The sequence below is a fragment of the Stegodyphus dumicola genome, chromosome 7 (assembly GCF_044657685.1).
Source record: "Stegodyphus dumicola isolate Sdum_Otavi_A_Nest chromosome 7, ASM4465768v1".
Classification (NCBI taxonomy): domain Eukaryota; kingdom Metazoa; phylum Arthropoda; class Arachnida; order Araneae; family Eresidae; genus Stegodyphus; species Stegodyphus dumicola.
In genome coordinates, this window is record NC_140774.1 from 61,738,502 (window position 1) to 61,752,279 (window position 13,778).

General features: G+C 28.5%; 1 protein-coding gene across 3 annotated transcripts in view; it reads right to left on the minus strand.

Annotated features, from left to right (window-relative positions):
• Positions 1-13,778, minus strand: part of LOC118184248 (la-related protein 7-like) — a 132,276-nt gene that overhangs the window by 44,154 nt on the left and 74,344 nt on the right. For all 3 annotated transcript variants that reach the window (XM_085820329.1, XM_085820328.1, XM_085820330.1), the window contains exon 9: positions 10,265-10,383. In XM_085820329.1, coding sequence (XP_085676455.1) covers positions 10,265-10,383 — 119 coding nt within the window. The remainder of the gene's footprint in view (positions 1-10,264; positions 10,384-13,778) is intronic.

Here is a 13,778-nt window from a genome sequence, read left to right on the forward strand (position 1 = left end):
TTTTAGAGTTATATTATTTTTACTCAAACGTTTTAATATTTATCTTAAAGCATACTGTAATTAAGCAGGAAATAGCTTTTAATGGAAAAAGAAAGGCAATATTAACATGACTAATTGTTCAGAAATCTGTTCTGGAAATATTATTTATTTTATGCCAAAAAATAAAGCATGTAACTTTCATTTATTTATGAAATTCAAAATTTTTTATTTGCTTAGTGTTTTCCCTAAAAATAATTTAATTTCTTATTTTTGAATTTCGTTTTATAAATTTGCTTTAATATATAATCTTTAACTCAAAGATATTGTGCTATTAAAACAGGAAATTTTATGCGATAGAAACACAGGTACTTTGTTCCAAATCTTTGTTCATTTTATTTTATATATACTGAATTTTCATGTACTTGTAATTACTGAAATATATCCTTTCATGAATAATAAGCAAGTCCTAAGTCCTTTCATGAATGCATTTCTTTTTTGTTTGTTTGATTTTGTTGTTTTAAAAGATCTGCCATAGTTAAAGAAAGAAAATAAAGTAAGAATGCTTTACTTTCAGTTTTGAATAAATTTATTACTATTTACTGCAGCTTCAGGTTTCTCTAAACATAATTTTCGAAGTCAAAACTTGATAGTTATGTTGATTATTAGACTTGCATGAAAAAATTAATTGAAAAGTTAGTATTTGATCTAAAATACCTTAAATTATTTGAATTATATTTTACTAAATCATGTATTTTGATATAACTAGATAGTTAAAGAAATGAAAATTGTAAATGTGCAGAAATGCTTATATAAAACCAAGAAATTGTTTATAGTTTTGTTGCTTTTTCCCTTGTAAATTAAATATATATATATATATATATATTACAGTCTGGGGAGTCGGCACCCTGCTGAATTGTAGTAAACGAGACGTCCAATCTACTAGACCATCAAAGACGCAGATTTGGATTTTCTATTTCATAGTTATTGAAATCATAATGATATGTTTGTTTAAATTAGTACTGTTTATGAATGTGATAAAAATAAATTCTGATAAGCTAAGAAATGATTTATTTTCTATTAATTATGAACTGTAAATAATGTAGCCAGTTTTCTTCATAGTATTTACTAAAAATTTTTTTAAAAAAAGGAAGGTAGTCTTATTTATACAATTCTTGCATAGTGAGATACCAAGAAATAAAACATTTCAGAAATTTTCACTCAGTATATCTTGATGTGTAAAATCATGTTGTTCAACGCCATATTACTTTTTCACAGGAAAGTAATTTTATTGATCTGCATAAATCAAACTTTTTTAAGAATGATTACAGTTTCTAAGCTAACTTAAAATTTTCAGATTTAGAAAATATATGTTTAATGTAGCATTAGTTTTCCATGGAATAGAAAAGGTTTTAAAAATGTTCAGTTGTTAGAGGGAAATAATATAAATGAGATTGTCCTGATATAGTTTCAGCTGGAAATGAAACTGAATTTTCGGTAGTGAAGATGAAATTCTCTGCATTTAAGAATTCTAATAACTAATTAATGTAAATCCTATGATTCATGTAGGTATTCTTCTGTTATCAGGACCAGATTCAGAAATGTGTGTCTATATGCATGCATTTTTAAATGTAGGTGCTCGTGTGTGCATGTGTATATTCTTTATGTATGTATGTGTATACTCATATGCATACATGCATATACACATGCTTACATATCTACAGTGGAACCTCGAGATACGAGCTTAATTCGTTCCAGCATTCCTTTGGCTAAATCAAGTTTCTTAATTTCTTCCTGCTTCTTCAGAATAGTGTAGATTTTCGATGTTGAAAGACCGCAAGTCTTCGCCAATTCCCTCACCATGCTTATGTTTATCTATGATTTCTTTCTTGATATCGACGGCCATGTCCTATTTTTCTTTGCAGCACTATCTGAGGCAACAATCTTCTTGCGAGGCATCTTGAAATAATTATTTTCATGTTAAATGTCAAAACAATTAACTTCCAAGTACACAAACACGTATATATAAGAACACTGAGTGATCTGACGAGTGGATTCCTCGAGTTGAGCCGGATAGGAAAATGGCACCACCCATACCGACAGCCTGGCTCATTGCTCGTTACTCGAGTGAATGCTCGTATTTTGCTCATACTTTCCTCGTATCTCGAGGTTTCATTGTACATTTCTGAATCCCGTCCTAATAACAGAGGAGTACCTTTGCCAGTATTGCAACAGAGCTACAATGAATTATTGCGTTAAATATGTGGAATGCTTAAAGTACTGTTATTTTCTAAAAATATTCTGTATGTCGATTTTTTACAAGAAGAAAAAATAGCTAAAAGCTGTTTATTTATTAGTCCAAAGGGGCTTTGTCCCTAAAGGACTATTGTTTTTGTTTTGCGTTGGTTCACTATAAATATCCGTTTCACTTTTGAAACTGTTCCCATAAAATGTTAAGAGTCCCTAGTGTGGGATTAATACTCTCTATCTTAGTGCCCTCTATAACTATGTTAGGGTTAACCTGTATAACCTACAAGGATTGCCAGTTTAGGCGAGATATCTACGTAGTCATAATACGTACCTTATTTTTTATTATTTTTAAATTAAATTGAAAGTAATAAACTAGTTTTCAAGAATCTAGTTAAACTATATTTGCATTCAACTCTGGTTTATTGTGTTAATGATGTTTTGCTGTAACAAATATGAATTTTTTGTTTAAGTATAATAATTTAAAATGTTTTTTTCTAGAGAATGAAGTACTGCCACTAAGTCGTATTGGATATGTTGCAAGGTAATTTTCTATTCCACATTAACTCAATCTTTATGTCCTGTTACAGATATATTGGAAGAAATAATGAAAGCCTGACATTCAAAAAGAAAAATAATAACGTTGAATGTAGTATATTAGATGGTTAACTGCGGTTTGGCAGCTCATTAATAATTTTACACATATTGAATATGAATAATTTTGACAATTACCGGTATTTTCAACAGTATAAAATTAGGCAAGAAAGCAGCTTTAGTTTAGCACCGATTTTAAATACAACTCTCTTAATTTCGAAAGTGATCCTGCACACACAGGTCCTGTGTAATAGAAGGCTCGCCAACGGCCCAGCGGTAAAGTCGCTGAACACTGGTAGTTCGGTTCGATGTTCAAATCCCGCGAACGGTCTGGCTGCATAGCCGTTTCCGTGGTTTTCCCCATGTGTAACATGTATACGAGCCAGTTTCCCTTAGAAAGTCCTTCACGAAGGCATTCCTCACCTTAGGCAGATAGCCCTATTGTGCTTTGAAGTAATCAAATAAACCTAAACCAAAAATGTTACAGATGTGTTTTTATGTTACTAAAATAGTAAAACTTAAAACTAAACTGGATGGCACAAACAGCCCTTAGAGAGCCATGGCCTTGATATCTACTTTCTAGATGGTGAGCTCTGTGGTGTTTGTGCATAAGTCAGCTTGTTGCAGGCCCCCCGGTATTAAGTCCCCAATGGAACTTGGTACTAATTTTATCGACCCACTTAAGGGATCAAAGGCTGTTTCAACCTTGCCCAGCCTGGGAATCAAACGCCAGACCTCTGGTGCTGCTGCGTGACGCACTAGCCACTGTGCTACCGAGCCTCCCTAAAATAGTAAATTTATGAAAATTATAAAAAAATTCAAAATATCAGGGTACTTTTCCGTTTCGCCGACGCAAATCTTGCCAAGCAGACTTTATTGGCAACAAAACACAGTATACACATAAAAAATTTTAATAAATGTTAGTTCTAAGAAATTTTTTATTTTAAAGGCATAAACATTTTAATATCGTTTAAAATTTTAAAAATGATAATAAATAAAAACAATAAATTTGTAGAAAGACATTAATTTGTATTTGTAAAAAGAGATTAATTTAAGAATTTACTATGCTTTTATGGTACAACATTTTGATTCGCCATTTCATATCACGTGACCCCAAGTGATCTCATCTCATGTTAAACTACCCTAATTCTCTCAGTAATTATGTACATTAATTACAAGTTAAATCTTAATTTGGAATACAAGTTTAAATGCAGGAATTATTTCAATTCATACGAATAGCTTATTCAGAAATTATGTAAAACCACAGTGCTTTACTTTGCTAGTGCATTCTCATTAGAATTGATGAATTTAACCCTTGATTTTGCCTTTTCTATATTTTTGAGTGAGCGTGTGATTGCATCCTAATTGATTTAATTACCACGAATAGCCTTAGGACATAAAATTGAACTATCTGGTAAAAATTCTATGTCATTGTATCCCAGTATTGAAAGAAACATAAGATCTGATAGAAATAGTTGCGACGTGTTTTGAAAATGAAACGTAAAAGGTTACCAGCGAGGATATTCTGTTTGGCATTGGTTGTACCATTTTGGGCGACTTTATCGCTTGCGCCGGCAAAATGGAAAAGTACCAATATTGGTTTGACAAAGGTAAGATGTAATTGAATTTAATAAGTTGGAAGTACTGTCTGTCTTTCCATGAGTTAAAAAATAATTTCAAATAAAATTTCGTTTTTCAGTTTTTCATGTTATTTGTTTAATGTTATTGTAATCTGATTTATCATATTTAGTCACATATTCCATCCCTCTTTGCACTATAGTATATAATTCAAAGGACTTACCAGTTTCAGCAATATTTTTTTTTACCAGTACACATTTTTACCATAACTCTGTTTCTAAATCATATCCTGAAAGATTAAGGAGTAAAGTACACGAAGAAGGAAAATATGCAAGTAAATAATGGCATTTAGAGTTGTTTATGTGTCTAATATTTGTACTAGATTGTAAAAGTTATAAAATTCTATTAGCTTTTATTCTTTTTTAAATTGAGATGCTTCTTTGCACCCAAATGGTTAAAGCCTTCCGGAACTGGTACTTTGATCTAACTTCTATTCCTAATAAATAATCCACCTGCATACAGTTTACTCAATTTCTGCCATGTGTAAGGTAAATAGTATTAGCTTTTTTTAAATATATCTTTTACAATTATTCCATCAGGTAGATTTCTTTCATATTTTGCCTTAATTGAGTCATCCTGCTAATTAAGAATTTATTAAAGTTAATATGTTATGTTTTTGTGTGTATAATTCATTTTAAGTATGTGCAAGCAAATGCATACATTAACAGTTACATAGAATTATGTTTTGGGTATCAAATTCAGAAATTTTTGGGCTGTTTTTAGAATATTTATTAATGATTTATACCATATTAAAATTGGTAAAAAAATTCTGTGGCTTTTATATGAGAGTATATATTTTAAAATAGCTGCATGATATGGTAGAGGTAAAGAGCTTCATGTGGATCATAAATTAATATTACCTGGGAATTTTTCATTTATTTAATAAAGAAAATATTCAAGCCACAATTAAATTTTTTTTCACTGGATTATTTGCATATAAAGTTTGCAGCAAATATTTCCTGCAACAGAAGTGACAATTTTTATTTTGCCAAGACAGGAAATTTAGTTAGTGAAAGCAGTAACCCTATTTTGGGATGTTAAATAGGAAGGCAAAATTTTGAATTTAAATTTATTTTTGAAGGAAGACTTCATTTAGTCTTGCTATCATTCTACGTGGCTTTTAACTTTTTTATGGTATTTATAATTTTATTGTTATTCAGCTTTCTGTTTGCTTAGAATGCACATGAATGTAGACTTGAAATATTTTATATTGCAAACTGAGATGCCATTGTTATCATAATTAAAGATTTGTGTTCTGATTTTGGAGGAATTTACTGATAATACTTTTAATTGTGTATTGGTTTATTGAAATGTGTAAAATAGGCTGTTAATGCATATACATGTGTAAAATAGGCTGTTAATGCATATACATGTGTAAAATAGGCTGTTAATGACATGTATATGTTTATGAAGTATTCTGTTATATATGTATATAGTGTTGTGATTAGTTTTCTGCTTACTCTTTATTTAAGAAAAAGATATCTGTAAGAAAGCGAATATTCTTTACTATATGTAGGAGTAAAATTGGAAAGGCTAATGCAATATGATTAATACAAAATTAAGTTTTTTCTCGTGTACTTAAATACAAACATAGCCATTAAAGACTTTCTTAACCTTGCAGTTCTAAACAGATCTTTAGGTATTTTTTACTTGAAATTATAGGCATTGTGTAAGGTATATAATTGAAGTTTACTGTGTGATAGTATGAACTTAAATTTTTAATTACTTAAATGTAAATTTTTAAATATGAAATACTCAGTGCATTTTATATGCATCTTTTAATACTTCAATTATATTTAAAAACTGAAAACATCTGAAGTGTGAAATTATTACAAATTTTCCTTTTTCTTGTTTAGGAGCTGTTTTCAAAACATTACGTGACAAAGAATTCACTTTTACAAAAATCGAGCAGGATATTAAAGACAGCGAACTATAGAACAAATGTGGCGAAGCTGAAATAATCTATGTTGAATTTTATTATTGAAAAAAATTATGCTCTTCAGATTTAATGTTAGTTTTTATTGTTTAACAGTAATTGCAGTTTTCGAATACCTGTAAAATAAAGCTAATTCTTAAATTAATTTCATGTGTATTTCTTTTGAAAGTATTACAGTTCATAATACTTCAAACAACTTGAAATTTTATACTTGTTAATTTATGTGGGATATGTTCATAATAATTTTATATCTATAAATAATTTTATATCTATATATATATTTATAATCTAAAATGCACAGCATTTGACACCAAATTAATCAAAAATTAGCCAACTTCTAACTGCTTTCTTTTGTCCAGTTGCCTGCTTTTAAATCATTTAATATCATAAAGCTATTTGATGAAAAAAAATAATTGGTATTTCCACATCAACATGTACATTTATAATGATGTTATAGAAAAAGTCACATGAGATAAATATTAAAAAATTCAATATTCCTAAACAAATTAACTTTTTAAAATTTTATCTGGTATATAAGGTAAAATAAAGAACATATTTAGGTAATTTTGAATTTGCATAATTTTATGAACGTATTTATGAAATTAACAGTTACATTGTAAAAGGGAACTTTTTAAAAATGTTCCGATAAAGCATTTCTTTTGTAGAGGTGAACTTTTAGTACTGGTCTAATATATTTATAAGATTTTAAACTGAGAAAGACAATAATAATGGATTACAATACATTGCAAGATTGACTGATAAATGTAAAATTTTTACATATCATTATTATGTCTGTAATTAAATCAGAAGTTACTCGATTAACTTACATGCAAATTAATATTTTCTTTAACATGTTTTGGATAAACTTAATTTTAATGAATAAATATGTATATATTTGTGTATTATCTGAAGATATGAATGCAATATTTGTGACATTAAACATTCATCTTCAAGGAAAATAAGTCAACTTCGTAACTATTGGAAAAGGTAAGTTTTCTACAATTTCCTGGTATATTTAACAATTTTAAAATTTAGCACACTCATTCAAATAATCTAAATGTATGATGTTTACTGAATTTGGTAATTAACTATATTGTACTTTAGATAGAAATTAACGTAGGTATTCCCCGTATTTTACGGTACAAAAACTTATATATTTGGTAATAATTGACCTAAATCTTCCCTATGTTTTCTTTGCATATGCGAATGACTTTGGTAAAAATTTAGTCCGATATCTTCTCCTCTTTACTGTGTATAAGTGCACATTTTTGGTAAAAAATTTGCATAAATCTCCAATTACCTATTTACTGCATTTTTCTTAAAATGTGCTTAATTTAATCTCATATTTTTTACATAAATCTATGCAAAAATGTTCTGCATATTATGATTTAAAGATAAAATTTTAATTTGATATCAAATTTTTACATATCCACCTTTTAGGTATGTACAGCAATATGGAATATATATAACTGGAAAATTTAAATGCAAAAAAATTAATTTCTATTCAAAAATTACATAACACTTAAAAGCTGAAAATCACTTTGAATATTTCATTTCAAAGTGACTACAAAATATGCAATAAATTTTGTAAACCTGAGTTCTATGTTTTAAATCAATTAATGTTATCGTTCATTTAAATGGCATAAGAAAATGTCCTTCGGAAAAGCAAATAATTTATTTAAAGTGTTATTTAGTAATAATGAATTTAGTAAACAACTATTTACTACAGTTGTTTACTAAATTTAAATTTATGAAATGAATTTAGTAAACAAAAATGTAAATGAATGATCACATTAATTGATTTAAAACATAGAATTGATGTTTACGAAATTTATTGCATATTTTGTAGTCGCTTTGAAATGAAATATTAAAAGTGATTTTCAGCCTTTAAGTGTTATGTAATTTTTGAATAGAATTTTTTTTTTTTTTTTTTTTTTTTTTTTTTTTTTTTTTTTACTTACTAGTGCATTTAAATTTTCCAGTTATATATATTCCATGTTGCTGTACATAACTAAAAGGCAGATATGTAAGAATTTGATATAAAAATGACATTTTACCTTTTAATCATAGCATGCAGAAAGTTTTTGCATAGATTTACATAAAAAATATGAGATTAAAATAAGTACATTTTACGAAAAATGCAGTGAAAAGGTAACTGGAGATTTATGCAAATTTTTTACCAAAAAATTGCATTTATACACACTAAAGTGGAGAAGACATCGGATTAAATTTTTACCAGTCATTCGCATATGCAAAGAAAACATAGGGAAGATTTAGGTCAATTACTATCAGATATATACGTTTTGTACCGTAAAATACGGGAAATATATACGTTAATTTCTATCAAATATATACGTTTTTGTACCGTAAAATACGGGGAATATCTACCTTAATTTTTACCTAATATATACGTTTAAATACAGTAAAAAATCGGGGAAATTTAAGTAAATTTTTACTAAATATATACGCATACGTGAAGCAAAAAATTGAGATTTACGTATATGCGATAAATATACGTAAATGTTTACTAAAAATATACGTAAATCCCTGAAATTTACGTATATTATACATAAAAGTTGCGAATGAACAGCAGTCTCTCACGTAAATATACCTAAATTTTACTTCAAATTTATGTATAGTATAACGTAAAAATATACGTAAATAAATAGTAATTGCCACTGGACACTTTTTATGATATTTTTACGTTCAACTTGAACGTTTTTTATACGAAAGGCCATTCGTAAATTGCACGTATTTTTCTCGTGCAATTTACAAATGCTTGCTGCCTGGGAGGCTGGTGGTGGCAGTATTATGCTTTGGGGCACATTCTCATGAACGGCTCTAGGGCCCATCTGCAACAGTATATTACAGTACAAGTGAAAAAAATTACAGTTTCACTCACGCTTGTGTCAGATTCCGCAATGCTTATGGAGGGGATTTGAGCAATGCTCCACAAAATTTTCGTGAACATCATGGGGTCCTGGGGTCGTGAAAAAAAATCTCAGTGATAAAAAAGGGTTGTGACTGAAAAAACTTTAAAAAGCCCTGCGATAGAGCATATTTGGGATGTCATGGAGCAGCGACTCAGAGCTCAAATACCACCATGTCAAAATGTCTTGACTTTGCAAGACCAGTGCTTAGATATTTGATATAACCTGTCTCTAGTCATCTAACAGAAATTTGTAGCATTCATGTCAACATAAACTGCAGCTGTCACACAATGCATTATTCAGTAAGTGGTTTTGGCTCTTCAGTGAATATACTTGGTTTTTGTTTTAATTTACAAACAAAGTTGTATGGATAAGTATGCTGCACAAATTCTTTTAACAATAACTGGGACAAAATATTTATGATATAAATTTTCAAATATGAATTATTTTATCAATAATGATGTCGATTCTCTTTTGAAGAAACAAAATATAAAATTTTTATTGCTAAAAAAATCATAGGGATATTTTATACATTTATATATACTTAAGACGGAAACATTTTTAACATGGAAGATCTCTAAATATAACTAAGTTTGCATCTTCCCGTTACATTATTAATTTCAGTATATATTTTGTTGCTAAAAAAATATTAGGTTGATATTTATATAATAATCTCAAGTTGATTTTTTAAATGTCAAGTTAATATTTTTTATCAAAATATTTTTTTAAATATCATGTTGAAAATTTTTAATGTCAATTTTCGAAAAATAAGCCAAATGTTAGTTTATGTGTACCCTAATTAATGATATTTAGAATCACACATCTTCACTGTGGTTACTACAAAGGAATATTTTACTGCAAAGATCTCCACAATAAAGGAGCTATTTATATGTATACATTAATCACATTTAGCACATAAAACAAGCACAAAATAAAAACTTACTTAGACATAACCCTTAATGTTGGTCTGTCACCACTATCACGATTTCTTTTATGTTTTCGCCTCTTTTTAGGTTTAGTACATATCTCTTCATCAACAGAATCTTGGTGATTTTCTGAAATCTAATTTTAAAAAAGCAAAGTTAAAAACGCAGAGATTATATTTCATAATTTTTTAAATACAGCTGAACCCCACTTTATTGGACTTCAAGGGATTAAAAGTTTGGTTTGCAATATACATTCTAATAAAAAAAAATGCATTATTTCACAAAAATTGGTAAAAATTTAATGATGAATACAGAGGGAAAAATATTGATTAACACTGTCAAATCTACCAAAAGAAATGAATAATAAATCTAACTTTAAAAAATCATATTAAGATTTAATTGCAATTATTATTTGCAGATATTAAATTTGTTGTCGATTTTTTTCCAGTCTCCAAGAGGTGTCTGGCAAATTCATTGATCTATGTTTGATGCATTGGCCCAGATATTGGCAAATTATAGCTTGTTCAAATAGTAAACTATTTCAGCAATGCTTCTTCAATATCCTGATACTCAACCTTTCTTACCTTATATCCAAATTTTTTCCATAAGCAGAAATTATAGTTCTGATTTGTTCATTATAGTACCAACTGTAGATTTCGATCAACCTTTTTACCACTTCCTTCACTATTAGTGATGATATTTTCTAGATTTTACAGAATTCAGCATCTGTTAAGTTAATGCTAGGGCATTGTTGTAAAGAAGACTTTATCATCTTCATTTAGAATTTTTTCACATATCCCATTAGCTGTAAAATTTGACTTTTTTGAACAGGGGAAAGTTGATGTTTTTCTGTGAACCAGGCATAACTAATTTCGTTTGCCTCCTTTTCATTGTTTTTCCTGATGCAACCTCATTTTTTCATCTAGTCCTAGTATTGATTACTATTATGTTTTTAAAAGTCCCTTCCCCCAATTGGGGATTTTTGAAGGACAAGTGACAAGAATAAGTGATTATCCTATTTCCTAAAAAGATTTCAACACAAAGAAAAATTGCATTTGAATAATCATTTTATGAAACTAAAATGCAACTCAAAGCTAAAATGATGATATTTTCTGCCATTTTAGCTTATTATAGATTTCATACTCTGATTTAAAGAGTAAACTGATTGATGACTGTGGACACTGCCATTGCAATGACAGACTTAAGTTACATAATTCAGGCAACATTTCTTCACAGGTTCTGTTAATTAAAAAATTCCACTTGTGATATTATCCAAAAACTTCAGATTTACAGCTATCATAATCATAAAATATGGTAACTGGCAGTAAATTCTGCTAGGTATTTTTATAAATGTCTTCAAACTTGTTCACTCGAAACCTTGACATGCTTCACACAGCCAATTTTTTTATTAAAATATTTCAAGATTCCATGGATAGTCTTACTGCTGAACCAGTTTTAAAAAGAATGTTTATACTTCGATTTTCAGGCACATAAATTCTGACATTTATTGGCTGATTCACTGGTGTACAGTATCACCATAAAAGTCAAATGAAAATATTTATAAATATTATATACTACAGACTTAATTTTGATGGGATAACAGTAATCCTAATACATTGAATAAAATAAGAAACAGCATCAAATCAGAAAGTTAAGGAAAAGTGCACTTCACAGTGCTAATTGAACTGCACTGAAATCAAATTCCTTCTCCTTTGTTCTCTCCTAGGGTTACAAAAGAAAAGCAGTATGTGCAACGTTCCATTCTAAACAAAGTCTTTAAGCTTCCTTCTTCCAGTTATTAGATGTCTGAGTTTGGACTCTGCATTGGAATTACACAATATTATACGTTTATACAAAATATACATTAGCCTTTTTAACTGTTATAATGACAATATAAATTTCTTTTTGTATGTATATGATAAAAGTTTTAAAGAAAGGAATTAAGCAAAATGCCGAATCACATTCTGTGCCAAATTTTCTACCAAAAGAATTTCTTTCTAAACAGCATATAATACTCCTTCTTATAGGCTTTATTCCCTCCTCCCCTCCAGGAAAACTATAATCTGGAAAATGTCTTTCAGTTAATCTTATAACATAATTGTTTGTACTTAAACAACCTGGATTTTATATTCTATGCTGTATGCCATGTTTCAAACAATTCAGTCAGAAGCTTGTTTTACCATTGTTCTGATTTTTATCTAAAATAAACATTAAAAATTCATATATCTAATAACTATCTAAAAAATGTTTTTATATCTTTATTTTCTAGATTTTATAACTTTTTATAATTTATGTTGATCAAAAAAATCTACCTCACTCATTGTGTTGTTATTATCAAGTATAATTTTTGCCTTAACCTGTTGTTTACCATATTTTGATGCTGTTTTACTGTTTCATTAAAGTGAATTGAATTCATCAGAAATGACATCTTTTCCTTTCTTCATTCACGTTACCATGATCTTGAAATTTTGATAAAAAAGTTTCTCCTTCCTTTAGTTTTGCATATAACTCTATAGGGACAACCTTTTTATTTATTTTAAATGTTTCAAAAAGCTCTTTCTATTTTTTATAAACAATTTAACAAGTTCAAGAGAACAGTAATAATTATCATTGTTAAACAATAACCATTATTTTATAATGGCTTGCTAAACTCATAACAATTTTTGTTCCCATACCACTGTATAAGTTCCTTTACCAACATATGTAATAACTGACCAAATATACCCTACTCCTCAATGTAGTGTACTTATACTCCTACAATTGAATGTCAAAGAAAAAGTATTTTATTGCCAAATGATTTCTTTTTTAGTGGCAAATAATGCACTCAAGAAAACAAGGACTTGCTGCTTCACACTAAATTTTTGAACATTATATTAATAATGTTCAAAAACTACACAACATCTAAAATAATAAAATTTGCATATAATATAAATTTAAGATTCACTGATTTTTTAGCTCGAATTAGAAAGCTTTTTTTTTGTTAATGTTTATGAACAATTTATATTGCAAAATCATAATTCAATTCTATTTAATTTATGCACATAGCATTGTGTTTAATCAGTTAATTAAGCACTGACTGGACTTCATGTTGATAAAAATTGACACTATTGTTAATACACCAAAATAGAAATTTCAGTCTTATTTTCTGCTACCCGATTTGACTTGTAACCACGGGAACAGTTGCAGTAAAAAGCCGCCCTTTTATTTCTACTTAGCATGTTTCACTTCATGTAAAAGCACAAAAATGAAAGTTAAATTCAACTACAGTCTCAGATAAGGTGGAGAAAATAAATGTTGTTTGATGATGACGATATGAGTTGCTATTGCAAACAGGGGGGGGGGAAGCTGGCACCTGCCTTGAAATGTCAGTTTTAAAGTAACAGACTGTAAAGTTGATATTGATACTGGCAAAATAAGTGAAGCAGTCTTTAAGGTTTACTCTTAACGTTACAAATACTGCTGGTATTTATAAGTATAAATTCAGATACAAGTTTCTTTACCATCTCAAGGGGGAAAAACATAGCATTTAAC